Consider the following 26982-nt stretch of genomic DNA (forward strand, 5'->3'; position numbering starts at 1 on the left):
ACCAGATTTGAACCCAGAACCTCCCATCTCCAGGCCTAGCTTTCTATCTACTGAGCCACTATCCATAAAGTCATTTCTGCTCTTTCTACTCTCCCAAGATCTATTATTAATAAAGTCAAATAATTTTCTTCAATAGTTCATTTAGACAGTGTTTTATAAAAATTGGCACAATAGATAAGAGTAGAAGCCATGGAGTAAGGAAGACCTGAATTCAAATCTTGCCTTGGAGTATATAGTGCTGGATAAATCATTTAACTTCTATGTTATAGTTTTGTCATTTATAATAGCAACTACCTCACAGGGTTGATCTGAGGATCAAAAGAGTTAACTCATGTAAAGTACTTAATAGGGGGCAGCTGGGTAGCTCAGTGGATTGAGAGCCAGGCCCAGAGATGGGAGGTCCTGGGTTCAAATCTGGTCTCAGACACTTCCCAGCTGTGTAACCCTGAGCAAGTCACTTAACCCCCATTGCCTAGCCCTTACCACTCTTCTGCCTTGGAACTAATACACAGTATTGATTTCAAGATGGAAGGTTATGGGCTTAAAAAAATAAATAAAAATAGAGTACTTAATAAAATGTTAATGATGATTATTATTTTTTTTTTAATCTTTACTTGGGGCAGCTGAGTGGCTCAGTGGATAGAGTACCAGGCCTAAAGAAGAAAAAGACTGATTGAAAACTGTTATCAATTCTAAGACCAAAGGTAAAGTGTTTTTTCTTAAAAATCCTTGTCTTCAGTCTTAGAATCAATACTGTATTTTTGTTCCAAGGCGGAAGAGAGCAGCAAGGGCTAGGCAATAGGGGTTAAATGGCTTGCCCAGGGTCACAGAGCTGGAAAGTATCTGAAGCCAAATTTAAACACAGGCTCTCCTGTCTCTAGTACAGGCCCCCTGATGATTAAAATTTACAGAGAAGAAAAGCAGAGAACCATGGGAGTTTATATGGCTTATATGAATTTACTTTTTAATGATCAACTATTGATGATGATTTTCAGAAATTGGATTGAGGAAGGATGGGAAGGGTTTTGCCTGAGCCAGTGATATAAGCTGGATGACTAAGGAACTATGAGAGTAGTAGAAAAAGTCTTAGGTTTGAAGTAAGAGAACCCCGATTAGAATCCCACCTTGGCTACCTGTGATCTCTATGAGACAAGTCAGTTAAGCTTTCTGGGACTTGGGCTTTTCCTCAGACCAGATGTAATTCCAGCTCTAAATCCAGTTAATACTAGGACCTTTCAGATTTCCATTCTCACATCCCATATTTATTTGTTGTTCTTTTTAAAAACCCTTACTTTTCGTCTTGGAATCAATACCGTGTATTGGTTGTATTGGTTCCAAGGCAGAAAGGCAAGGAGGGCTAGGCAATTGGGGTGACTTGTGTCTGAGGCCAGAGGTGAACCCAGGACTTCCTATCTCCAGGCCTGATTCTCTAACCAATCAGTCATCTAGCTGTCTCTTCAGATTCAGTTTTAAAGAAGATAAAGGTAAACCATCTGGGGTTCACTAACAGGGAACAAGGTAATGTCAGCCTTGCTCTGTTGTCTGGGCTTAATGTGCATTCAGTGAAAGGAAACATCCCACACACACAATGCCCCCCCACTGCCAGCACTCACTCACACACAGTCTCTGTCTCTGTCTGTCTCCCCCTCTTTCTCCCTCCCCCACCCCAGGAACTCACCTGATATGGAAGTTCTGCACATTGACATTCTTATATGGGGCTGTCTTTCTCTGACACCAGAGAAGGAGACCCTCCTTGGCAGAGGTCTCTGTGAGAAAGACAAACAGTGAAAATGAAAGTCAGACCTTGTTCCCCAGCAGGCACATTGTCCATTCACCAGGAGCATCTGCCCCAAGACACCGAAGCACTAATGACAGCAACTACTTTCCACATAGTTCGCACCAATGGCCTTGTGCCCTCTCTTGGGAGACATTCAATCCCTATTTCAGCCAATATTAGCTTCCCTCATTAACCTCTCTTATTCCATTTCAGGCCCTGGCTGCATGAGACTAACTGGTTTCTTCTGCCAGGGTAAACTTACTTCAAAACCATCTCCTAAGAACACTCTCAAGCCTCAAACTATTTTACCTGATCCTAATCTTTGATCCTGCTATCATCCCTTCTGCCTTCACATACCTAACCCTATTCTTTACTCTCATTGTGATCTCCACTTTCTCAATCCCTCAGATCTTTCCCTCTACACTTCCCTATCTTCTCCTTGGTGAGCCTACTCTTCATTACCACTAATTCCCTTGCTACTCCTGTCTCCAAACTAGCACTTATTATTCTTTGCCGATCCCCAGACTTGGTTATTCCTGCCATCTACATCCTTTTCTATTCACAGAAAACTGAATGGAGCTGTAAGAAATCATGAAAACATGCTAACTTGGACAAAAAAAATTTTTTTGTTAGCAAATCTAAACTGGGCTCTCACTGCAACAAGGCAAATATTCTATTCTTCCCTTAACTGATTTGTCATCTCACTCTCCAGTCTCTGTCCCAATCCTCCTCCTTTCTCCTCAAATCTCTCCCAAGTAACCGATCCCCCTTCCCCAACTCTCTTCTTGAGAGCTCCCCTATTTCCCTATCAGACATCTCCCTACACTATCTCATCCTTTGCTCTCATCACAAAGAGATAGCCTTTCTACCTTTCAAGGTCAAGCCCCTTCTCTGCACACTTGAGGCCATGACCTCATCGTGTCTAGTTCATAAAATTACATCCTCTATTACCTATACTCTCTCACCATTCCCTGTCTGCTGCCTACAAACATGTTCACATCTCATCCAACCATTAAAAAACCCCACTTGGAAGATCGAGCAGAACCAATGAGGCACATTGTCTTTGTATTTCCTCTTCAGAACTTAACAAAAAAGGCCACCACTTGCTTTCCTTTCATTTTGCACTCTGGCTTCTAACTTCATCATTAATCTATGGCTGTCTGTCTGTCTGTCTGTCTGTCTGTCTGTCTGTCTGTCTGTCTGTCTATCTACCTATCTACCCATCTATCCATCCATCTATCTATCTATCTATCTAACCAATTGCATGTAACAACAAATATCCTCATAAGTTTTCCCAAGTTATATGATCCAACTTATCTTTATCTCCTTTATCAAGTGATTTGATCTGGGTTATGCAAATCATATTTCCATACTGTTCATTTAAAAAAAAAACAACCCTCATCTTCTGTCTTGGAGCCAAACTGGCTCCAAGGCAGAAGAGTGGTAAGGGCTAGGCAATGGAGGTTAAGTGACTTGCCCAGGGTCACACAACTGGGAAGTGTCTGAGGCCATATTTGAACCCAGGACCTCCTGTCTCTAGACCTGGCTTTCAATACACTGAGCCACCCAGCTGCCCCCTCATACTGTTCATTTTTATAAGTGAGTAATCTTATAAAACCAAAACCCCCAAACATAAAACCAAATAAACAATTGGAAAATTGCGTGCTTTCATCTGCATTCTGACTCCAACAGTTCTTTCTCTGGAGGCGGATAGCATTCTTTACCATAAAATCCCTCACAACTGCCCTGGATCATTGTATTGCCGATAATAGATGAATCTATCACAGTTGCCCAGCATCTCTGAAACACCAACTCCAAAGGCCTCTTTTCAACCCCGGGCCTCTGGGTGGCACCTGCCATTGATGATAATCTGGCCACTTTTGCCTCTCAAAGTCTTCAGGGCACTGCTCTTTGTTAGGCCTTTCCTCAGAATCCTATCCTGATTGGTTATTCATGTTACCTCTACCGACAGTGAGGAGCTTCCCCAAAGATTATGTATCTTTGATCAGGTCAGTCCCTGCTCCCCTGCTGGTCTCACCAGCTCCCATGGGTTAATAACCACCTGGACACACGGATCTCCAAACCTAGGTATCCAGTCTCAGGCTCTCTGCTCAACAACAGCCATGTACTTCCAACTGCCTCTTGGACTTCACAGACTGGATGTCCCACAGATGGCTCAAAATCAATTAGTCTTTCCTTTCAAAACCCCCCTCTTTCCTAGATGGCTCCATTCACTGAGGCTCAGAATCTTAGCTGTCATCCTTAACACCTCAGCTATACTTCCTGCACACATCCCATCTACTGCCAAATCATGCTGTCTCTGCCTTCATCTCCATTTCCCCCCAAGACAATACAGCTGCCACTCTATTGCAAGCTCTGTCACTTTTAGAGTACTTCAATTGCCTTCTAACTATTCTTCTTGCCTCAAGTCTCTCCATAAACCAAAATAATCCTCTTGGCTGCCTATACCATGCCCTCTAATCCACGAGATAGAATAGTTCCCTACTGCCTTCAGGATCAAATAGAAATTTGTCTTGCATTTAAAACTCCTCACAACATAGAGCCCACATGCAAGCTATGAGCTAGCTACAGAGACCTAATCTGGTGTTCTTCACATATAATATACCATCTCCCAAATCCATGCATTTGTACTGACTATTCCACAAGTTTGGACTGCTCTGTTCCCTCATCTCTGTCTAGCTTTCTCCAAAACTCTGCTCAAATTCCACCAGATGCATAAAACCTTATATGGTCTGCCAAGCTGCTAATGCCCTCACTTTTGCTATTATATTCATTTACTCTGTCTATATTTTTGGATGACATATATTTACTCTTAAAGGAAAGGATTTTGGGAGGTGGGTGGGGGGAAGGGGGTATCCCCAGCTCTTAGTACAGTGCCTGAAGATAGTAGGTTCAATGAACAGGCACCAAAATCACAGGTGTTTTTTTGTTCTTCAAAACAGGAGTGTGAGGTATTGTGATTAAAAAAAATAAGAAGCCCAGCCCCACCGAATGATACCACAAAAACCCCATCTTTAGATGACAAGAAAAAAAGTTGTTACTGTATTTTCTAAGGGGGGAAAAACCCTAATTCTTTCCTGGTTCTGTTGTTATCTTACTCTATGACCTTACACATGTTACCTCATCTCTCTGGGGCTCAGAAGCCCCTTCTTCCACCCACCTAGAAGCATCATCAGGATCCAATGAGCTAAAGGACATTAAAAGACCTTGGAAAAAGGTGGACAGCTATCAGCCATATATGGAGGATAGTAGAAGACACTTAAAATAAGAAGTCTTTTTTATCTATAATCTGTGATTAGGATCTATCCAAGACTATGTACACCAAAGATACTAGATTCTATACTTGGGGGGGGAAAGCAATTCCCAATAAAATTACTCACTGAAATAACCAGAGGAATAAGATTTGAACATTGGTCATTTGCTAACATATCTCACATTGGCAAAGAAGGGATGAACAGATAACTCAGCAGTCAGCTAGCTCTTACCTTCCACTGAGATGTCTTGGATGGCAAATCGAAGAATAATGGTCCAAATCATTCCCAATGTCATCTTTGCATTGCCATCTACAATCTCTGAAAATAGCACACAAAAGAATCTTCAAAGTTATGAAGGTTTCAAAATAAGTTCAATTACCAGTCTGACCCCTGGAGCTAAAGCTTTATTTTACTCTGGAAATAATGTGGACTCTCTCTCATCAGTTGTGGAAGGTGGTGGTGGGGTGGTGATGACAGTTGTAGAAAGGGAAGCCTATTTTCAGAGTTGGCCAATGTAACTATGTTCTGGATGACCGTATCTCTTATAAATATAAGAGTTCTGTTGGAGAACGGGGACAGATGCTGGTAATACCTAAATTTTGTGAAGACCATCAATATATATACTTTTAAAACTTAGTACTCAAAGTGAAAACAGCACATTTGCTATTAAGATAGACTATGAGTGGTGCATAATTTCCTCTACATGGGAAATGGTTTTGTCATTCCAGAGCACAAACTCACGAAGGTTTCTCTTCCAGTGATTCCTTTTTTTTTTTAAAGCCCTAACCTTCCATTTTAGAATCAATACTGTATATTGGTTTCAAGGCAGAAGAATGGTAAGGGCTAGGCAATGGGGGTTAAGTGACTTGCCCAGGGTTAAACAGCTGGAAGTGTCTGAGGCCAGATTTGAACCCAAGACCTCCTGTCTCTAGACCTCACTCTAAATCCACAGAGCTACCCAGCTGCCCCCTCTTCCAGTGATTCTTGTTCACATTTTAATGTGAATCACAGAGAACTAACATAGTAGACTAGATGCCTTCTCTTTTGTTCAGTTCTTTTTGGTAGCTTAGATACCATCCTATTGCTCAGCTGGGCAAGACATTTTCAATTTGAGGGGATTTTAAGTTTCTTGAAAGTCATTTTCTGACCAAGCTAACCTCTCAGTTTTCTTAAGAACTGGAGGTTAACATGAGGTGGGATGGGCCAAACTGAGAAGAAGTATACATATTTAGATCAAGTTTCTCCTCAAAATGAAAACCGACAATTGCTCTATGTATAGTTTGCCAAAAAAATCTCCTCTTCCCTCTTTCAATCCTGTCTCTATTTTACAGACTAGAATTTTAGAAAAATAAATGCAGCTGCAAGAAGCAAAATGCTAGAATCAGGCCAGCAAGAAAAGGACACCAAATCTTATGACTTGGATCCCATTTTTAAGAAGATTTATACTCTCTTCCCACCACCCCTCCCAAAACACACACACACACACACACACACACACACACACACACACACACACACACACACACACACACACACACACACGCCAGGATATAAACTTGGCATCCCTCAAAAGAAGTATCTCATAGCAATACTTGGAATAATGCAAATAAATTTTGTTGGCATTTGAGCCAAATTCCTTGATCTAGTCATTAATAACAATTAGTTTTCTATGTTTTTCTAAAAGTTGGGACAATATGGATATCCCATGAAAGAAAAGCTATGTTGACTAATGACTACAACTCCAAGCTGCTGGACCCAATCTGCCTTCACCTCCTCTCTAAGGCGCCTGTCTCTGAGTTCTGTCATCTGTGGCCTCATAATTATCTGGTCACCAGACTAAGGGAATATTCATTCCATGGTTTTTTTCAAGTATGGCTTGTAGAAAATGGTTGGAGATCGGGTAGAAAATGACTAAACTAAAGCATGGAGTATCCAAGTTCTATAGATAAGTACTCAAAGGAGTTTGTTAATGTGGAGATTTTCACATAAGGCTAATTTAGAAGAGTCAGTAGGATTAAGGACGGCTTGCTCTGAAGCCCCTCAATGAAAATGAGGACACATTCAATCTACTTTGTGCACTGGGGTCAGGTCTAATAATTTACCTCTGTACATAGGAACAAGTATCTGCTATTCCCAGAACCCAAGGGAGTTTGTCATTAGCATTTGTAAGAAAAAAATGAATAACATAGCCAGCAAAGGGTGAAAACCAATCTGGATCTGCAGATATAAGTCTTCTTTGATGATAGTATTATTTTTCCCATATAAAATTCATAGTTTCAGGACTCTCTCCCAACCAAACTACTCTTTGCCAAACTGAGCTTCTTGCTCCAATGTCCTTAGTCCTCCAAAGTTCCTTTCTCATATGAGGGCTCTCAAGGAACTACAAAAATGTTGGGATCATTTCCAAGACATGGCAATGTTCTCTCTGTACCCATGCTGGCTGACTCACAAATGGAGACTTTTGCTTTTAAGGACTAGACATGCCATCTGCATACTATGAGGAAAAAAAAAATCTAAAAGACAGATTCTACTGATGTGTTCTGAAAGGTAGGTCATTTTCTTTCCTTTCCTTAGAAGAAATCTGAAAATGTTCTCCCCCCCATTACTACATAAAACTAATTTGCTTTCATAGGAAAGCAAATAACATAAGGTTTCATAAGAACAAAGATCAGTTTTAAGTCAAGAAAACACCTTATGATTATGTAATGTTCATGAAATCCCTGGTTTTCTTGAATGAAATGCTACCATCGGTCATATTTCTTCCTGATGTGCTGACTCCATCATATATGGCCTAGTACCCAGAGTTTGATGTGTCAGGTTCAAAAATTAAAGACAGAACTGGTACTTGATCCTAGAGATTCCACCCTTAACTCACCTTCAGCTCCTATGGAGACTAGCTTGACACCTTTGCTTGCAATGAAGTCCAAGGCTTTGTTCACGTTGTTAATTTTGTGTACCCTCATCTTCCCTCGCTCAGGTTTAGGTAACCGTTCCCCTGCGGGAAGACAGAACAGAAATTAGTCTTGTGGGAGTTCCTTGATTCACTTCATAAATAGATTACAAGTCACTATCCCTCTCCAGAACACTAAAACTTCCATCCCAGGATAATCACTAGAGCCTCAACCTAATGTTACTGGACTGGTTATGCAGTCTCAGTCTCACTCTCACTTAGAGCAGCTATTTTCTGGGGAAGTTTTCACAAATTTTTTTTCTGATGGGGTCATCAATTCCAAAAGTGTTGACTACACAACACATCTCTGCTTCTGTTACAAGTCTTACCTGAAATAACCTCTAAGAGGAGCATGAGTTTGAGTCCATCTCTGAAATCCTCATCAATATTCTCAATCTGGGTGCCAGCTTTCCGCAAATGAGAGTTACACCATGCTGTGAAGGTCTAGGAAACCCAAAAACATGGGTTAGGGTACAGTATGTTTATTTATAATCACATTCCTCGTGTTAAATTTTAAAATTATATCTCTAATAATAAAGATATTATATTTTATGAGATTTATTAAGGATTATTAGAAATCAAGGAATAAAGAACATACACAATAATAACCACGTGCCCTGATTAGCCAATTCCGAATCCCCGCACTTAGCTTACTTACTATATCATTGCAATGGAATGGAAGAGCAAGAGGGAGGCGTTACTGCCAGTTAAATACCAATTGTGATCTCGCCAACCTGGGGACTCAGGTGAGATTATAGATAATTCTGGGAAACACCAAGAATTTCTGGGGATTGAAGTCTGGGGTTCAAAATCTCCATTTTTACACTGGATAGCCCCCTTCTTTAAGTGGGTCAGTTTGCCTTTAACCAGACAGACTAAGGCCAGCTGTGGTTCTTAACCAAGCAAAAAAGTACAGTGTTAAGTCCTAAGATGTGGCCTTCAACACCACAGTCCTTACCAGCAAGCCTAGCCTGTTTGTCTGCCTGCCCACCCAGGTATTCACCATAAAGGCAGAAAAAAGAATCCTGAATGTTAGTGCTAGAGAAACCTTTATCATGTGAAACATGTAATTAATGTCTAAGCAAGAATGCTCTTTAGAGGCTATCTACTCTAACCTCATTTTAGAACTAAAGCTGAGGGAGACAAAGTAATATGGCACATGATATTGAAAAAAACATGGAATTTAGAGGCAGAAGATATGAATCTTGGTTCTGTTATTTATAAAGTCCCTAAAGTGACATCTGGTTGTAGGTCACTAAGCCTCAGCTTCTTCACTGATCAAATGAAAGGACTATACTGGGAAAAGTTATGGCACATGCTTTTGTCCCTGTGCAAAATGGTGGAGTTTCCTTAGGAGGTGTGCCTTTGGGCTTAGAGTGGCTTCCCTGTTCACCAGCAATTAGTGGTGCATGATGATACCTATGTCTGTTGCTCCCACTGCATATCGTCTTGGGACTTCATTAACTGATTGTATGACCCATTCTACCCAAATCAAGACCATAAACCAGGGGGCTTCCACTGGCCCAGATCCAAGAATAACAATTCACATTTCTACCACACTCTGGGTCTTAAAAAGAATTTTTCTTACAAACAGCAAGGTGTGGTGTACAGTGTAGGGCGATCACCAACATTTTATAGTTAAGAAACTGCACCAAACTGTAGGTCTTAAAGGTTTCATAAGAATTAGACAGACATGCTCAAGGAAGAAGGAACAAAAGATTTCTGAAAATCTTTGGGGGATCCATGTGGAATGGCAGGATGTGGCACAGCCGTCTTTTTGGAGTGTTCTCCTTTTTGGATATTTAGAAAGGTGATAAACAGGAAGTCACCACACACACACACACACACACACACACACACACACACACACACACACGGCATAAACAAATGGGAAGTGTGATTAATACAATTCCTAGTGGGAGTATATTAGAAGACACCACCAACAAAAAGGGAGAGAGTGTTTTTCTTTTCACACAGATGTGTCTAAACCTCTTTGGGGGGAAAATGCATCCATGTTCATTCTCCATGTTCCAGGATAATCTTGTGACTCTCCAATTGCAGAGGCTGGCATTAAAATAAGCACAAGACCAACTGAAAGTACAAAGTGGCTTACTCTATAGTCCAAGCCCAAAACCAACCAAATAAGCTGGAGGGTGGGGAGGTGCAGCCCCAATGGGCAAAGGAGAGCCAGAGTTCTTTCCAAAGAGGCTGCAACTAAGCTCCATTAGTTGTGACAACGGTTACCAGCTACATTCATTCAAAGAGATAAAACACAACAAACCCTTCTAAATGGAGTAGCCACTTCATATTCGGTGCTACAGAGAATGAATGGATATACCAAGAGATTTCAGAGCTCTAACAACAAATGCCAACTCTGACGGTGTCCTAGTGGTGTGGAGGATAGCAATTAAGGACTATGAATGAAAGTAAATAGTTGGGGGAGGGAGGAGACTGAGAAAGCCAAGCTGTGGCTCCTTTGCACAGATAATCACAGATTTGAGAGTTGGAAGGTATCAGAGATCACTTAGTCAACTCTCTTATTTTACATAAGAACCAAGCCTCAGAGACTTGCCTAAGATTATCCAGTTATTATGTGGCAAAGGCAGTACTAGAAACCAAGTTTCTCTCCTGACTAGGTGTGGGAAGAAGGGAGGGAAGAAGAGAGGGCAGAATGAGGGAAGAATTTCTATGTCAATCAAACATTTATTAAGCATCAATCTTGGTTAGGCATTGAACTAATTGCTAAGTTTATAAAAAGAAGAAAAAGACAGCCCTTGCTCTCATGGAGCTAACAATCTAACTTGGGAAAGAAAAATGTACCAAATGTATATGGGATCAATAAGAAATTAAAAAGGGACTGGAATTCATAGAGGTTGAGAAAGGCATCCTATAGAAGGTGGGATTTTAGCTGGGATGCAAAGGAAACCATCAAGGTCAGGAGGGAGAATATTCTAGGCATCTAGCGGCAAAGAGATGGGAGGTTTTTGTTCATTGAATAGGCAGGAGGCCAGTATATGTGATGGAAAAGTAGGCGAGTTACGAGCAACTTTGAATACAAAGGATTTTTATATTTGATCCTGGCATGAAAGGAAGCCAGTGGAGTTACCACTTTGGTGACTGAATAGAGGATAGATAGAAGTGGGGAGTCTTGAGGCAGGCAGACCTATCAGCAGGTTATTGCCATGGTCCAGTTGTAAGGTGATCAGTCTGCACTAAGGAGGTGGAAGTTTCAGAGGAAAAAAGGGAACACATTGAAGACATACGGTAAAAACCAACAGGCCAGGAAGGGTGTGTGGGGCATGAAAAGTAGAGGGTGACACCTAGGTTGTGAGCCTGAGGGAATGGGAGGATATCATTGTCCTCTGCAATAATAAAGTCAGCTATAAGCAACTTTACAACAATCCTGGGTCTTAGGTGCTATTGTTTTTTTTCACTTGAGAACACTATGGCAGACAGATGTTAAGTGACTTGCCTAGGGTTGTAAGCAATAAATGTCAAGAGGTTGAATTTAAACGCAGGTCTTCCTAATTCCAAGTTCAGTGCCCTATCCACTGTACTACAACTACCTGTGACTAGCTCAAATCTGACCTGCCAGGCAAAATCCAAAGGCAAATCTCTTCGTCTTGATGCTGGATACTAGGCTCAGGAACTCTCAATTACCAGAGAGGAATTTCTATCTATCTAGAAATGAAAACATGCATGACTACATCTGGCCCTCTAACACAGCAAATCTATGATAGCTGTGCTTGAACTGGGGCAGTGGTAAATGAGGAAGGCACAGTTATCAGCATCTGGACAAAATCTAACATGGATTTTAGATTTGGATAAAGCTTGATTTTCCTTCCTCTCAACTTGTATCCACTCTGTTTTAACCAGGCCAAACTCAGTGTTTCCCTGCAGTTATACAGGTTGAACTTATTCTTCATCTGTCCATTCATTCACCCTTTAACTACCCCACCCTCTTCTCTGCCCAGCCAAAACTATGTGCTTCAAGGCTCAGCTAACCTCCTCCAAGAAGCCAGTCCTTTCTTTTCCTTCTGAAGAACCCTCACAGGCCACATGCAGGGTTAGCCCCTGCTTTCTTATCTTTTTTTTAGCTGAACCTGTGATTTCAGTGATTTTCTGCACTGAAGCAGATCAGCATTTTCTTTTCAACATCAAGTGTTTCTTAGGGACTCAAAAGATGAAGAAAAAATGTTTGACAAAATACAACACCCATTCCTATTAAAAACACTAGAGAGCATTGGAATGGAACATTCTTCAAAATGATAAATAGCACCTATCTAAATCCATCAGAAAGTATTATCTATAATGGGGATAAACTAGAATGTTTCCCAGTAAGATTGGGGTAAAATAAGGATACTCATTATCACCACTACTACTTAAAACTGTACTAGAGCAGAAGAGTTTCTTGGGGAGCTGGGAGGTTAGTAGTCTACCACACAGCCAGTATATGCCAAAAGAAATCAAGTTGTCCAAACTCCAGAGCACAACATCATGCTGCTTTTCAGTCTTATAAATCAATCTGAAAAGGAATGGGTAGAAGAAGCTCACCTGCAAAAAGTGTAGATTTCATCACATTGTATGTTCAATGAGTTAATAGCACTTGGTGGACCTGGTGGCCAATTCATTCTTGGGCTGTATGCAGTGAGGCACAGGAACCAAGAGTTGGCCTCCCTGGCTCAGCAAGACTATATAGAACTATATATATATATATATATATATAAATGAACTGCAGTCATTTCTGGACAATGATAAGCTAGAGGCTAGTAGGCAATGGGGAGACCAGCTGAAGTTACTGAGGATGCTGTTTAGCAAGAAGAGAAGACTGTCTGGTTGTCATGTTCAGTTTGGTTCCAGGAGACATGGCTAAAAGCAATGGAGCAAATTGCTGCTGCATGCCACTGCCACCCCTTTCTCCCCAGCTTAACCTGTTATAAGGGAAAGTTTCAGAATTTTCCACAAGTGGCTTGAGTCACTTAAGAGGATAGTGGCCTTTTCCTTAATAGAAGTTTTAAAGCACAGTTTGGAGGATGATAATTGGGCACAAGGTTGAAAGGATTTTTGTTTAGGACATTTAGCCTAGGTGGTCTGTGAGGTACCTTCTAATAAGCCTAAGATTCTACTTGGGGAAAATTATTTTTAGCTTCAATATCGTCCTCTTGGCATCTCAGGATGGCACTAAATACACCAAGAACCACCCCAGTAGAAGCTGAGAGTCTTTATGGTACTTTAAGGGGAGACCTCCTCTCCACTAAAGATTCTACATAGTATGAGGAGCTACCCAGAAGGGTAGTCTAAGACACTGCCACGGAGCACAAGCCCAGGCAGGTTCTGCAGTCATCAAGGACTGACTGACAATGCTCTTTACCATAAGGCTGGTCACCAAATGTTGGGGGTGTTTTGGCTACAGAAACTCATGAAAACCATCTACAAAGGCAAGGAATGGCTGGGCTCTGCCTTGGTAGAAAGGGGATACCTGCTCATAAAATCCTATATCCTTTGAAGTAGTAGAAGTACACAGGAGATGGTTGGTGACTGATCTGGCTAACTAAAGGTAGGAAAGAGACCTTTCCCTCCCTCCAGATCTGGAAGACCTGAGTTTTGCTGCCTGTTTGGATTCCCCTCTTAGACAGGCAATTGGGTGACAAAAGTTATTCTCGAAATGCTGAGTTTAAGTGAAGGAAAACATAAGATAAGTAACATTGCTAACCTCTGAGTTAACCACAACTGATCATTTCCAGGAAGAAAGTAGCAACCCACAGAGCCAAGGCTAGAGAATGAATGATGTGTTAAAAATCCATGGCTTAAAAAAAAAAAGAGTTACAAAAATAACATTCAGCTTAAACACTTTTCTTTTTACCTATTTTAGACTTCAGCTATGCAGGCTGATGCATAGCTTACGTTTCTATGGATTGAGTCTTAAGCTCCAAGTCTCAGGACTTTTATAACAAAGGCATTAGCTATTTCCTGTTGCCAAGTCTTTAATTCATCTGCAGTACTTTTCAGTCTCAATTCTAGATGATAGACTAGTTTTCATCAAGAGGAAAAGAGACTCCAGAAGCAGGGCAGTTCCTTCTCTGGGCTGCTTGTCCTAGGTTAAATTTCCAAATGTGCCATCATGAAAATTCAGTGCATTGGGGTAGCACAGGGAGGGAGCTGTCAAACTGGAAGAACAAGAAATGCAAACCTCAGGCTTTGGCTTTAATTTCATTTTAGAGTAACTATAGCTACCTGCCTGCCTTCTTTCTTCTGCTTTTTTAGTGACTATGAAAAGAGTGGCAGGAAGACAGTCTCCAGCTTGTCTGATTTTAATGGGAAATACTATTTTATGGGGGGGGGGAGGGGGGGAAGTGGCCTCCGATCTCACTCCCACCCTCTGGGGCAAGAGTGAACTTGACAAGTAAGGCATCTGTCCATATTAACAAAATCCACAGGTGGAAGAGTTTAGCTATTATACTTTAAGGGAAATAGATTAAAAAGGGAGAAGTGGAGGTGATTATTTTGCTGAGACACTAAGATAATGGCATAGATCCTAAGCTCACCCTTCAACAAAGTTTTCTGAGACAAAAAAACAAAAAACAACAAAACAACAAAAACAAAAAAACAACAAAAACCACCCCACCTAAACCAAACAATCTAGTTTAAAGCAGGCTTTCTCTAAAGTACAACCACTGGGAAGAGCTTAGAAAAAAGGGCAATCAGCCTTCTTCCTCAAGGGTACATCCTGCGCCCACGCTTAGGCATGCTTATTTGCTGCCATGGCCACTGTGCCAGTACCCAGACTCAGAAGTGGGACAGATAAAGGTGGTTTCCTGGTAATCACAGAATCAAAGACTCTTAAGACACTCTCCACTGAATACCAAACAAGAAACTGTCCTACAATATACCAACAAAGGGTCAATTAGATTTGCTTGAATATCTTTAGTGAGGAACTCATTATGGGCAGAGGCAACCTATTCCACTTTTGAATAATTCTAATTATTATTATCAAGTTTTTCCTACCTCTTCTTAATTATCTACCTCTGTAATTTTAATCTACTGCTTCCACTTTTGCCTTCCAGAGTCAAACACAAATCTAATCGCTTTTCCATATAACTTTTTCAAATACTCTCCCCATTAAGTTTTTTTCTCTTCTCTAGGATAAACATTCTGGGTTTTTTCTTTTAAAAAGACCCTTACCATCTGATACATGTGATACCAACTGATACGTGGAATACCAGTATGGCGTCTGTATCCCAAAGAGATCATAAAAGGAGAAAGGACCTACTTGAACAAAAATATTTATAGCAACTCTATTTTGTGTGGGGCAAAGAATTGGAAATTAATGAAGTGATAGTTCATCATTTGAGGAAAGGCTGGAAAAATAGTGGTTGGTAATGGAATACTCCTGCACTATAAGAAATGATGAACAGGATGATTCAGAAAAAGCTAGAGAGATCTACATGACTTGATGCAGAGTGAAGTAAGTAGAACTGGAGAATACCATACAAAGTAAAAGCAATATTGTATGATGATCAACTGTGAAAGACTTAACTACCCTCAGCAATACAATGATCTGGGATAATTCTGAAGGACTTATGACAAAGAATGTCATCCACAAAGACATGTCAGAATCTGATGAAGATCAAAGTATACTATCTTTCCCATCAGTTTACATAGGATATTATTTTGGGGTGTGAGTTTTATATGAGTATTCTCTTACAACAATGACCACTAATAGATGTATGCTTTGCATGTATACATGTATAACCAGATTAAATTGCTTACCATCTTCTGGAGGGAAGAGGGAAGGGGGACAATTTGGGTTATATGACTTCAGAAACATGTTAAAAATTGTTATTGCATGTAATTGAGAGGGAAAAATACCTTTGAATAAAAAAGAATTGATACTAGATATCGATTCCAAGGCAGAAGAGCAGTAAGGGATAGGCAATTGGAGTTAAGTGACTTGTCCAGGGTCACACAGCCAGAAGTGTCTGAGACCAAATCTGAATCCAGGACCTTTCATCTCTAGAGCTGGCTCTCTATCCACTAAACCACCTAGCTGCCAGAGTTCTTTCAACAAATCTTCACGACATGGTAGTTACTCACTTGTATAGTCTTTGCTTCATCAACATCCTTCCTAAGATGCATGAGTGAATGAACACAATATCCCAGGTGGGATGACAAGGACAGAGTACAGTAAATAATACTATGACCTCACCTAGTTTCAGATATTATGTCTCTTTCTTCATGCATTAGCTTTTCTGGAGTCAAAACACAATAACAATTTGTGGTAGAGGCATGGAGAGAGAGTGCAACAACAGTAATAGTGTCACACAGATTTACCTTTCTATTTCAATAAGAAATAGTTTCCACAGATTAACATTTTCTATTTCAAATTCCTACTGGAGAATCAAGGATCAGATGATCCAAGATTATGGGCTGGAAAGGACCTTGGAAGACCATCTGGTCCAATCAACTAATTCTACCAAAGAAATTAAATAACTTGACCAAGCTAGATTTGAATCCAGGTCCTATAATTTTGAATTCAGCCCACTAAATAATAACCCAAAACCATTTTCAGCTGAATTATTACCAGGTCAAGTGTCTTCCATCTTCCTTTCTAGAGTCTGCCTTATCATCCAAACAAAGGGTTAGCTATATTTCTTAGTTTTGTGTCATCTACAAATTTGCCTTTGTTCAAATCACTGATAAAAATGAAACAGCATTAATCCAAGCACAAATTTCTAGAGCACTCCAAGAGATTGCTTTCTCATATTTTAATGGCTGCGTCTGGCCCTAAATCCACCTAACTGAACTGCTATTTAGCCCTTATCTTTCCATCTTATCCACAAGAAGAGCATGGAAGACTTTGTTAAAAACCTTTACTTGTACTTGAGCAAATTATACAACATTCTTCTGATTTACCAGTCCAGAAGCTCTGCCCAAAAACCAAATGAGGAACAGGAATGGCCTGTTCTGGATGAAGTATGCTCATACTAAATGACTGATCACCTTTTCCTTTTCTAAAACTTAAGTAACCACCCCTTTAATCATATGCCCTAGAATTTGTTCAGAAAGTGAAGTAATTTACTGGCTTGTCACTTAATAGTTTGCAAAAAGGAAAGATGATCCTTTTCCTTTTTCAAAAAATTAGAATATGCATTTGTCTTTTGGGAAACTTGCCAAAACGGGAGAAGCCATTCCCATCTACTCATTAGGCAGAACCTGCCCCAAGAACTCTATTTAGAAAGGATGAAGATGATTTTTGGTAAAGGAAAGTTAAAATAAAAAAAAAAGTCACACATAAAAAGAATTGCAATTATCTATAGCTTCCAAACAGTTTAGAGAAGGTGAGTAGGTAATGAAAAAAAAGAACCTAATGGTGTATGTAGGCACACTTGGGTCTGAAAAGCTTTTTCTCAAATGATTTATAATCTTATGCTAGTCATACTCCTCTCATTGCTGGGCCATAAAACTCTTCCTGACCTATCCATATCCAGAGAAAGAACTATGGGAACAGAAACACAGAAGAAAAACATAAGATCAATCATGTGGTTTGATGGGGATATGATTGGGGTTTTGAAGTTAAAAGTTCGCTCTATTGCAACTATGAATAACATGGAAATAGGTTTTGAACAATGATACACCTGGTGGTATTATCTGGTGGAATTGCTTGTCAGTTCTGATAGGGGGGAGGAAAGAGAGGTGGGGAAAATCATGATTCATGTAACCATGGGAAACATACTAAATAAATTTTAAAAAAAACTAAAAACTAAAAACTCTGAGTCACTAGAACCCTCCCAATCAAACTAGGCTCCTGTGGGAAGTTGGTTCTAGGCAACCAGGAAGTGGGATAGATGAATGAATGATGGGTATTGTTTCACCCCAACACCCAGACCCCATCAATTGAGGCTGAGGTGATTCAGCAGTAGGAAATGTGGTATCAATTTATTGATAACAAGGGTTTCCCCATCCCATCTACCTCCAAAAGAGGGAAAATTTCCTATAGCTGCTAATTTAAATGAGCTTTCAAAAGAAAACCCCATAAGACATCAGTTTCCAACTGACAAAATGGCACTAAAGTCTAAACATTACTTCTAAGAAAGAAGGTTTATTGATAAAAGTGTCATTTTAAAGAGCTTTGCTTCTCCTCCCTTCCAACTAGCCATTATAAAACATATACTTAGCACTTAAGAGGCAAGACTGCACCTTCAGAAGCCATTTAAAAAGAAGCTGAAATTCCTCAACAAACCAAAATAAAGGTCTGACTCCTACTAAACTCATTCTCAGCCCAAACCTTCCAAACTAAAGAGGAATGACCTCTATCCAGCAGCAAACAGCTCTTTCTCAAAGCATAGGCAAATGACCCTCTCAAACAAAATAAAAATGGAGTGAGAACTGTAACCTGCTTCTATCAAACCAGAGACCCTCAACTAGCTATATGGCTCTTATTTACTACCCAGAACAGGATTCTGGGAGAAACTGTCCTTTGATTGAGCAGTATCATTTCCCACTTCCTCCCAGAATAGGAATAATGCTGGATTCCAAAGTTAATCTTCCTTCAGATTCCAAAAAGCTTAGAGGTCAGACATTTTCCCTAGCTCCAAGACAGGGCCGTGCTGTAGTGCCAGCCCTCAATAAAAAGAAGGTAATGTCTTTGTCAACACTAAATCTAAATCTTATCTTAAATACCGTGTCAGGCCTGTTGCTCCTCCGGGGCATCAGTTGCATTGTGGGTGAGGAAGGTGTCCCACCTCCTGAACCTTGCCTGTTGTGGTATTTGATGCTCCCCATGTTAAATGTATCCATAGATTCTTCAGGAAGGAGGTTCAGGACTCATAGGAAGGAGAGCTATTTATTCCTATGGGCAAGCACTTACCACCCTACTTATCATCTATCAACTGAGTTATTTTCAGGTCTGCCACAGAGAACTGGCCCCTGTGGGGTTCCTTTTCAGCTACTGAAAGGAGAGCCAACTTACCTACCCTCTGGCCTTTACCACTACAAAGCCCTTTTCATCTTGCAGCCAAGCCTTGAAAAATCTGGGTTACAAGACTTCCTAGGGAGAAAGTGGTATATAGCAACTGTACTGGACACCCAGTGAAGCCTAAATCAAATGCTTGTCTTCAAGGAGCTTATATTCTAAGATCCCACAAGATATGGGCGACATGGGCAAAGGGAAAGTGGCTACTATGGACAAAAAAGGCACCTTATTTCCTATTTCTTTTTCTCAGCTTCTCCTTCCTTTTAATGAGGATTTGAATATGGGAAGAACAAGAGGAGCCGAGAAAGCAATAACTACATAAGTCTGTTAACTCTTTTCAGACAGTTCCTTTATTCTAGAGGGTTAGGGTGAAAAAATTTAGGATAAACAACCAATGGCAACCTGGGGCCTTTTTTATTTAAAACAATCCAAGCATCAGAGGTAAATGATGTGGGCATAATAATGGAAGTGAAAAAGCTCATTCTCCAACTAAGCCATGGTCAAAGGAATAGAAGGTATGCTGGATCTATGGGCTTTTACCCATTAAAAACATAACCTAGTGTGAGTAAAATTGTCTTTGCATGTAAAAGCTACTCCTAGGTCTTGGCCTGTAGCTTTCCTTATTAGGAATTCTCCCTTCCCACATGAGAAAACGCATATGTTCTGGTTGGAAGAGAGGTATAAATACCCCAAAGGGCAGCATAGAGCACATTCCAAAGTCTATCTAAAAACTATCTGTACTTCTAACAGGCAACACAATTCTAAAATATGACTTTATAGCTTACCATCTTGAAGAACAATGATACCACTTGACTGAGTTTTCCTTTGGAGGACATGGAAACAGATCCTGAGCCTTCAGTAAGCTTTAGCTTTACCATCCAGCCATATACAAGTATATTGCATGCACAAGGCCCCAAACAGCCATAAGCTCAGCAGCAGCCTCCTAGGTCCTTCTGTCAGGTTTTCTTGGACAAGAGGAATCTGTTGGGGAACTCTATTGGACAAGTAGTACTAGAGTGCTTTGAGCTCTAATAGCCAACATAGGAGCAAGACAATGAAATTTCATCTAACCTGAGCTGATGAATATGTACTTAGGTCTGAATGCTTTGAAGAAATATCTCCTGGGCTTTCAGAAGTCAGGAAAGGAGCACCAAATTTCCCAAAATATGACTACTGGAGTATACTAATAGTAACCAATATACTATTGAATTTGGTGGAGCAAAAAGTCTGTCCACAGTAATGAAATTCAAAATAACCTCCTAATCCTCCATAAATTTTCCTCTCCCAAAGGCCACCAGAAAATATGTGTAACTACTGTTATATTCACCTTCATGAATTGAGAGCCAGGTCCAAAGAGGAGGTTCAAATCTTGGGAGAGGGGAGAGGAAAATAAGCTTCATTCTGTAACCTGAGCCTGTCAGTTCTCTATTAGGATGTGGATATTTCATCATATTCTTTGGACTTGGGGTTGGCCATTGTGTTAATCAGAAATGCCACCACAAAAAAAGAGCTGCTACAAATATTTTTGTACACATAGGTTCTTTTCTTCTTTCTCTGATCTCTTTGAGGTGTAGACCTAGCAATGGTATCACTGGGTCAAAGGTATGCACAAATTAATAGTTTTCTGGGGCACAGTTCTAAATTTCCAGAATGGCTGGACCAGTTTATAGCTCCACCAATAGTGTATTAGTAGAATTTTTTCTCGCAAGCCCCACAATATTTTTTATTTTCTTTTTTTTTGTCATCTTGGCCTATCTAAGGGAGTACCTCAGAACTATTTTAATTTCTCTACTTACTAGTGATTGAGAATATTTTTCTAAAAAGTTTTGGATGGTTCGAATTTCTTCCTTTGAAAACTGCCACTTCATATTCTTTGAAAATTTATTAATTAGGGAAAGACCCCAAGTCCACTATTCCAGTTTAACATTCTCTCAGATACTTTTAGGAATCAGAAGAACAAAAGGTAGAAAAGGATCATCTATTCCTGCCTATATGGAATAGAAATTTTCCCAGAGACTTGCTCGTGATCATATAGTGGTTAATGGTGGCACTGGTAGCAGAACCTGGCTTACCTGATTCCCTGAAGACTCAGGAATGAGTATAGCCTCCAAAGCAAAAACTTAATTATAAGAATCAAAGTAGTTCAAATAACTTGTAAGTTATTTTAAAGGGATTTTTGTATGGTCCTCCCACACCTACCTTAAAAATAAGCTCACTTAGGTCCCTTTCCAAATGTTTGGTTCCTCTGAAATGGTTGTATTTTTGTCTCTTCTCATAGATCATTTCCATAAAGAGCACAGCAAGTGAACAACAGGGCAAAATTCTAGTCTAAAAACTGAAGTAAAAAGAGGTGAAACCTGCTGCCTTGGAGCATCTTGCCTTTTTATAAGGAGAATAAACAAAATAGTTTGTCTTTTAATTGGGACAAGCAACAGAGACAAACTATGCCACTCTCTCTGGACTTATCATGTTCTTCCTAGTCAGCCTTGTTGGCATCTAGCTGTTAAAATGAATCTGATCATACCTAAGGGGCCCCTCACCTGTGGAACAGTACGTCTCTACTTAAAAAAAAAAAACAACTAAAAAAAACTATTTGTGCTTTTGGTGGCTTACAGTTTAGCTCAGGTTACCATGCAGATTAAAGATTGTCTGGTTTAAACTTTGATCCTTAAACAGGATAGTAAAATGAGCTAGGCCTGGCCTCTGAGGTACAATTTGGAACCTCAACAAGCAGTACTAAACAATGGACACACTTTTGCATTAACATCATATCAAATGGATGCTTGAACACACAATTCTAGTTACAGACATCTGTTATTTGTAAGAAGTCCAAAATGGATCTGACTTCAATGAAAGCTGGGTCTAGTTTAAGCAAAATCTTTAGATATTTTAACCTATGGGCTGAATCTCCAATGTGTACCTTTCAAGGCAGATTAAGCACTGATCCTCCAGACCCAGCGAATTACTTTGCTGATGTAACCTCACATCAACAGAAAGTCCTAGATTTTATTTCCATATGACAAGGGCCAATGTGATCCTAGGCAAGAGTATGGACTAAGCCCATAGATTAACTGTGGTCAAAGATGTGCCAAACATTCCTTTTTCTATCTAGAATCACCCCTCTACCATATAGTTCACTCCTTGTGCTGCTTTACCACTTCCTGAAGTTTACATGATCCACATGCTAGGCCTTGCTGTTAGAAGTAAAAATAAACTAAGATTGACCTTTATCAAAGATGGCTGGTTCACCTTCAAAAGGTGAATTCCATAGTGAAGCTGTTTCCCTACCATGTTCCAGGTGGTTGTCTAAAAGACTGGTTTGACACATGATTGATCACGTGGTTCAATGGGGATATGATTGGGGTTTTGACTTTAAAAGGATCACTCTATTGCAAATATAAATAATACAGAAATAGGTCTATAACTCAGTGGAATGTCTTGTCAGCTCTGAGAGGAGGGAAGGAAGAAGGGTGGGAAAGATCATGAATCATGCAACCATGGAAAAACACTCCAAATAAATAAATAAATTGTTCATCAATAAATATATAAAAGACTGGTTTGAGAACAACAGTATTCTGTGTCCTCACTCAAGTGAAATCCATGGTATATCACTGAACTTGTAGCATGGAATGGGTAGGGGGCTAAATAAGTCCACTGGTGTCAGAAAAAACTACAATCAATGAGTGTTGTCTGATTTTTTTATAAATGTTGTGCAGTGCCTTCCAAATAGCCTTTTAAGGCTTCTGTGTTTAGTTTGGGTTAGGGAGGAATGTATCCTTACACAGGACACAGGAAACAGAAGCCATAGATGTTCACTATTTCAGACATTCATCCCAGTATCTTCTCCCCAACTAACCTCCCTCTTGATAGTGCTTGGGAGTAAGATGAGCCTCTTAGAAACAGGGCAACTTTAAGGTTTATAGAATTTAGGGCAGCTATCAACATGATCAACTCTCTCTTCTCTGAATAGGCCAGTGCTGGCACAGAGCCCACTGAGATCTCTTCAGACAGGGCAGACACTGCCCTTTATTACAATTGCAACGAGGCACAGTTACCAGGGCATCTGGGAGGGAACTTAAGACCATAAATTCCAAGCTAAGAGTTCAATAGTCAATTTTGTGGCATTAAAATTATACAATCTTCTTCTTGGCCTCATGGGTGAGCAGAGTAATCAAGAGAATAATCAGGCCTATTTCCTGGCATTAGCATTTCCAGGACTATATGAGGTATAGAATAGGAAATAAAATGGCACCATTCTGGATTCTGAGTGATCTTCTAGGGTCCTAATAGGGACATAGCCTTCAATATTGCAAATCCAAGTACCCTACCCTATATACCTGAACCAGCAGGTATCAGGAACAACGTCTTGGGCAGATTTTTAAACAAGTAAAACAAATCTTTTTAGCCCAAATGTAATTATAGGATAGGGAGGAGCCAGTAAAAAATACTGAAACCTCTGACTCATAATTGTTCCATGAAAATGGTTTGCCCTGGCAAGATGACAGGTGTGAATTATCATCTGGGCTTGCCCTACCTATAGTCTTCCTAAAAGGGGAGTCAAAAGGGGTGGGAAGGAGATTGCTAAGCTCTTGCCAAACCACATATCAGTCATAAAGGGTGGGTGTTGCCACCATCATTGTGGAATGGAGTTAGGCCAAGTTGGAACAAAGCCTGGAAAGTGCCCTGCCAGGATGGTTTTGACTTCACACATTGCTGTAAAAAGAGAAGCTGTTTATGGAAGGAGATGCCAATTACAGGCAATGTAAGGATCATGGCCTATAGGGAAGAAACACCAATGTTGCTGGGTATGCTTGTGAGCTTACTTTACCTTTATAGGGTAAGGACCAGGGAGAAAGAAGAATAAATAACATTTCTGGGCCTATGATCAATGAAGAAAGAAAAATCTTTATAAAGTCTCCTAAAATGGTTAATTCAAGGAAAGCCTAAATATTTTAGGTCAGATGATGTTTTCAGGTGTGTCCTGCATCTCTCAAAAGTCTGAAAATTAAGTCAGTCCCTGGAGCATTTCTGAAGCAGTGGCCTTCAAAGCCTCCAGCAGTCTCATGAGGGCAAAAAGGAAATGGCTAGGATAACAAGCCATGTGATAGGCTTGGTGAATCAGGTGGCAGAGGCAGAATCAGAGCTATGCTGAGGTGGCCTTGTTACTTTGACATTCCTGTGATGCCGCCAAGGTAAAAAGTAACCTGAGGAGTTTGCCTTATATGGGCAGAATGACATGTCTAGCTAGGATAGTGTGTTAAAACAATCCCAACTCAAATCCATTCTTATTTTGCATGGGAGTAGTATCCCAATTAAGTGTTCTGTAAAGTAGAGCAAATAATAATTTATGACAGGCTATTACGTGTGATTCATAAAATAAAGGTACAGCCCAACTGCCTTTGTATGTTTTAAAAAAAATCCAGGCAATTCCAGAAGCAGAGCAGCTGTGCAGCTATTCCCATGTTTACCAAAGGAAAGACTGAGCAAATAGTTTTCCCTGTTCCAAGCAACTGGTCCACAGGAGGACCAGAACAAAAGCAATTTCAGACCAGCAGTTCCCACTGAGACAAGCTGTTCCCACTCTAAGTGAAGTTGTCAGTGAAAATAGACCAGAAACATAGTGTTAGGGGGGCAGCTGGGTAGCTCTGTGGATTGAGATCCAGGTCTAGAGATGGGAGGTCCTGGGTTCACATCTGGCCTCAGACACTGCTTAGCTGTGTGACCCTGGGCAAGTCACTAAACCTCCATTGCCTAGCTCTTACCCTCTCCTGGCCTTAGGACCAATACATAGTATTAATTCTAAGGAAGATAAGGGTTTCAACAAAAACATAATCTTAGGTAGTAGGTAGGTGGCACAGTGGAATGAGGGCTGGGCCTGGAGTCAGAAAGACTAGAATTCACAGTTGGTGTCAGTTACTCATTGGCTGTATGACCCTGGGCAAGTTACTTCACCATATGCGTTTTTCCTCAATTGCAAAATGAGGATAATAGTAGCATCTATTTCATAGGACTGTTTTGAGAGTTTGTAGAAATGCTTAATAATTGTTTATTCCCCCTTTCCTTCCTTTCTACCACTTCTAAACTTTAGGACAATGATTATGACAAGGTTAAATCTAAAAAGCAGGTCTTCTGAGAAAACCTGGCCATAAAAGGGCCATACTTTAAACTATGTGCAAAGTATTTTTGCATATATTGCCTAATTATGTTCCCAAGGATATCCATGGTCTAGTCTAATGGCACAGAGTGTTCTCTGTGGGCACAAGGCCACCCCCACGGGCCCTTACTAGAAAGGCAATGAGATTTGGGCAGAGCTGCTTCCTTTTCCCTCTCCACTGTGCCTGACATCATCTGTCCCTCTGCTCAGCCGCCCAAAGGGAGCACTTTCTCCCTCTTTTTTTTTGGGGGGGGGGGGCAGAGAAGGAGCTGCACTTGGTTTCTCAGGGTGAGGCATGGCATGAAGTCTCTAAAAAGTTTTTTACCACTGGTCTAGTCTGATGGCTGATCTTGTTGCTATTACACAGTCCTCTTCTCAGTTAATTTTTTTCAGATACAAAAAAATTTTAATAGACTTTTTCTCAGAATAAATTTATGACTTCCTAACAGAATCAACTTCCTTTGAAGTAATGAATTGTCAGTTTTACTAAGAAAGTAGGAATGAGCAACTACAATTCCAAGCTCTAACTTTTTAAAAAACCAGTACCTTCTGTGTTAGAGTTGATACTAAGTTCCAAGGCAAAAGACCAGTAAAAGCAAGGTAATTGGGTTAAGTGACTCAGGCAGGGTCATGAACCTAGATGTGACTAAGGACATATTTGAACCCAGGACCTCCTATCTCCAGGCCTGGCTCCCATTCTCCTGAGCCACCCAGCTGCCCTAGTCCTAACTTAAAAAAAAAAAACAACCAAAAAACAAAAAACAATCTTCTACCCTTTTTAAAAAAGATATTGATATAATAGCTGACATTTATATAGTACTTTAAAGTTTATATACACAGCACTTTTTAATGCATTTTATTTGAGTTTTGCAACCACTCTGAATATAATTCTACAGTTAGTATTATACTATTTTACAGATGAGAAAACTGAGGCTTAGAGAGATTAAGGGACTTGTGGGCAGTCAGCCAACTAGTAAATGTCAGAGATCAAATCTGTACTCGGGTTCAATATCCTGTTTTCTCTGTGACTGAATCAGGTCCAATATCCTTTTTTCTCAGTGACTGAATTAATTATTAAGTATTCCTGAAAGAAAAAGGATTATGGAAATCATACACCTTAGAGGTCATCTATTCCAACTGCATCACTTTACAGGTGAGGAAACTGAGGCCTGAGTCAGAGAACCTGACTTGTTCAAAGTCCCACAGCTAGTTAAGAGCGATTGTCAGAAGCTGGGCTGGAGCCCAGGTCCTCTGATTCTAAAGCCAGAACTCTTAGATTTACCTACATGTTCCATTAGTTATATCCATTAGAAAAAGACAGTCCTTACACTAGAGAATTCACAAATGCCAAGAGCTCTGAGAACTCCACAGAGATGTTCATAAACAAAGCTCAGAAGGAAAATACACTGTTAAGAAGTCTTTCCTTTAGTAGAGGAAAGGATGTCAACACCTTATTTCCTCAGAGAATTAAAGATAAATTCTATTCCAAATGGGTAGGTCTGGAAGCCTGCCCTGAAGCCATATCACTATATCCGGAGGGGATCAAGGGAAGGACATCAGGTCAAGCTGCATTATTAAGCAGAGGCCCTTCTCAAAAGGAGGGAAGGAAAAGAGGAGTTTCTGGTTCCACAGCCAAGAAAACAACCTGGTTCCCCCTCCTCTGATGGAGCCTTTGATCCTTAGCCTGCACTGTGGGTGGTAAGCCACAGGAGGAAAGCAGACAGTAAATGTGTGCAGCTATAAGATTTGTGATGGCCAAGAATTGCTTCCCTTCAAATGCAAATGGTGTACTGGTAAAATATAATAAGCCAACATTTCCAACCTTATCCTATGCAAGATTGGCCAAACCCTTGC

At 40.3% G+C, this 26982-nt stretch overlaps 2 protein-coding genes across 8 annotated transcripts in view; one reads left to right on the forward strand and one right to left on the reverse strand.

The window, feature by feature from the left end:
- ACTN4 (actinin alpha 4) overlaps window positions 1-26982 on the reverse strand; it is an 80565-nt gene that overhangs the window by 22918 nt on the left and 30665 nt on the right. For all 7 annotated transcript variants that reach the window (XM_007491781.3, XM_007491780.3, XM_003341058.4 and 4 more), the window contains exons 2-5: window positions 8332-8446; window positions 7928-8047; window positions 5284-5370; window positions 1679-1766 (exon numbers count right to left, since the gene is read on the reverse strand). In XM_007491781.3, the coding sequence (XP_007491843.1) occupies window positions 1679-1766; window positions 5284-5370; window positions 7928-8047; window positions 8332-8446 (410 nt within the window). The remainder of the gene's footprint in view (window positions 1-1678; window positions 1767-5283; window positions 5371-7927; window positions 8048-8331; window positions 8447-26982) is intronic.
- Window positions 1-26982, forward strand: part of MAP4K1 (mitogen-activated protein kinase kinase kinase kinase 1) — a 123131-nt gene that overhangs the window by 20335 nt on the left and 75814 nt on the right. The window lies entirely within an intron of this gene.

The sequence above is a fragment of the Monodelphis domestica genome, chromosome 4 (assembly GCF_027887165.1).
Source record: "Monodelphis domestica isolate mMonDom1 chromosome 4, mMonDom1.pri, whole genome shotgun sequence".
In the NCBI taxonomy this organism is placed as follows: domain Eukaryota; kingdom Metazoa; phylum Chordata; class Mammalia; order Didelphimorphia; family Didelphidae; genus Monodelphis; species Monodelphis domestica.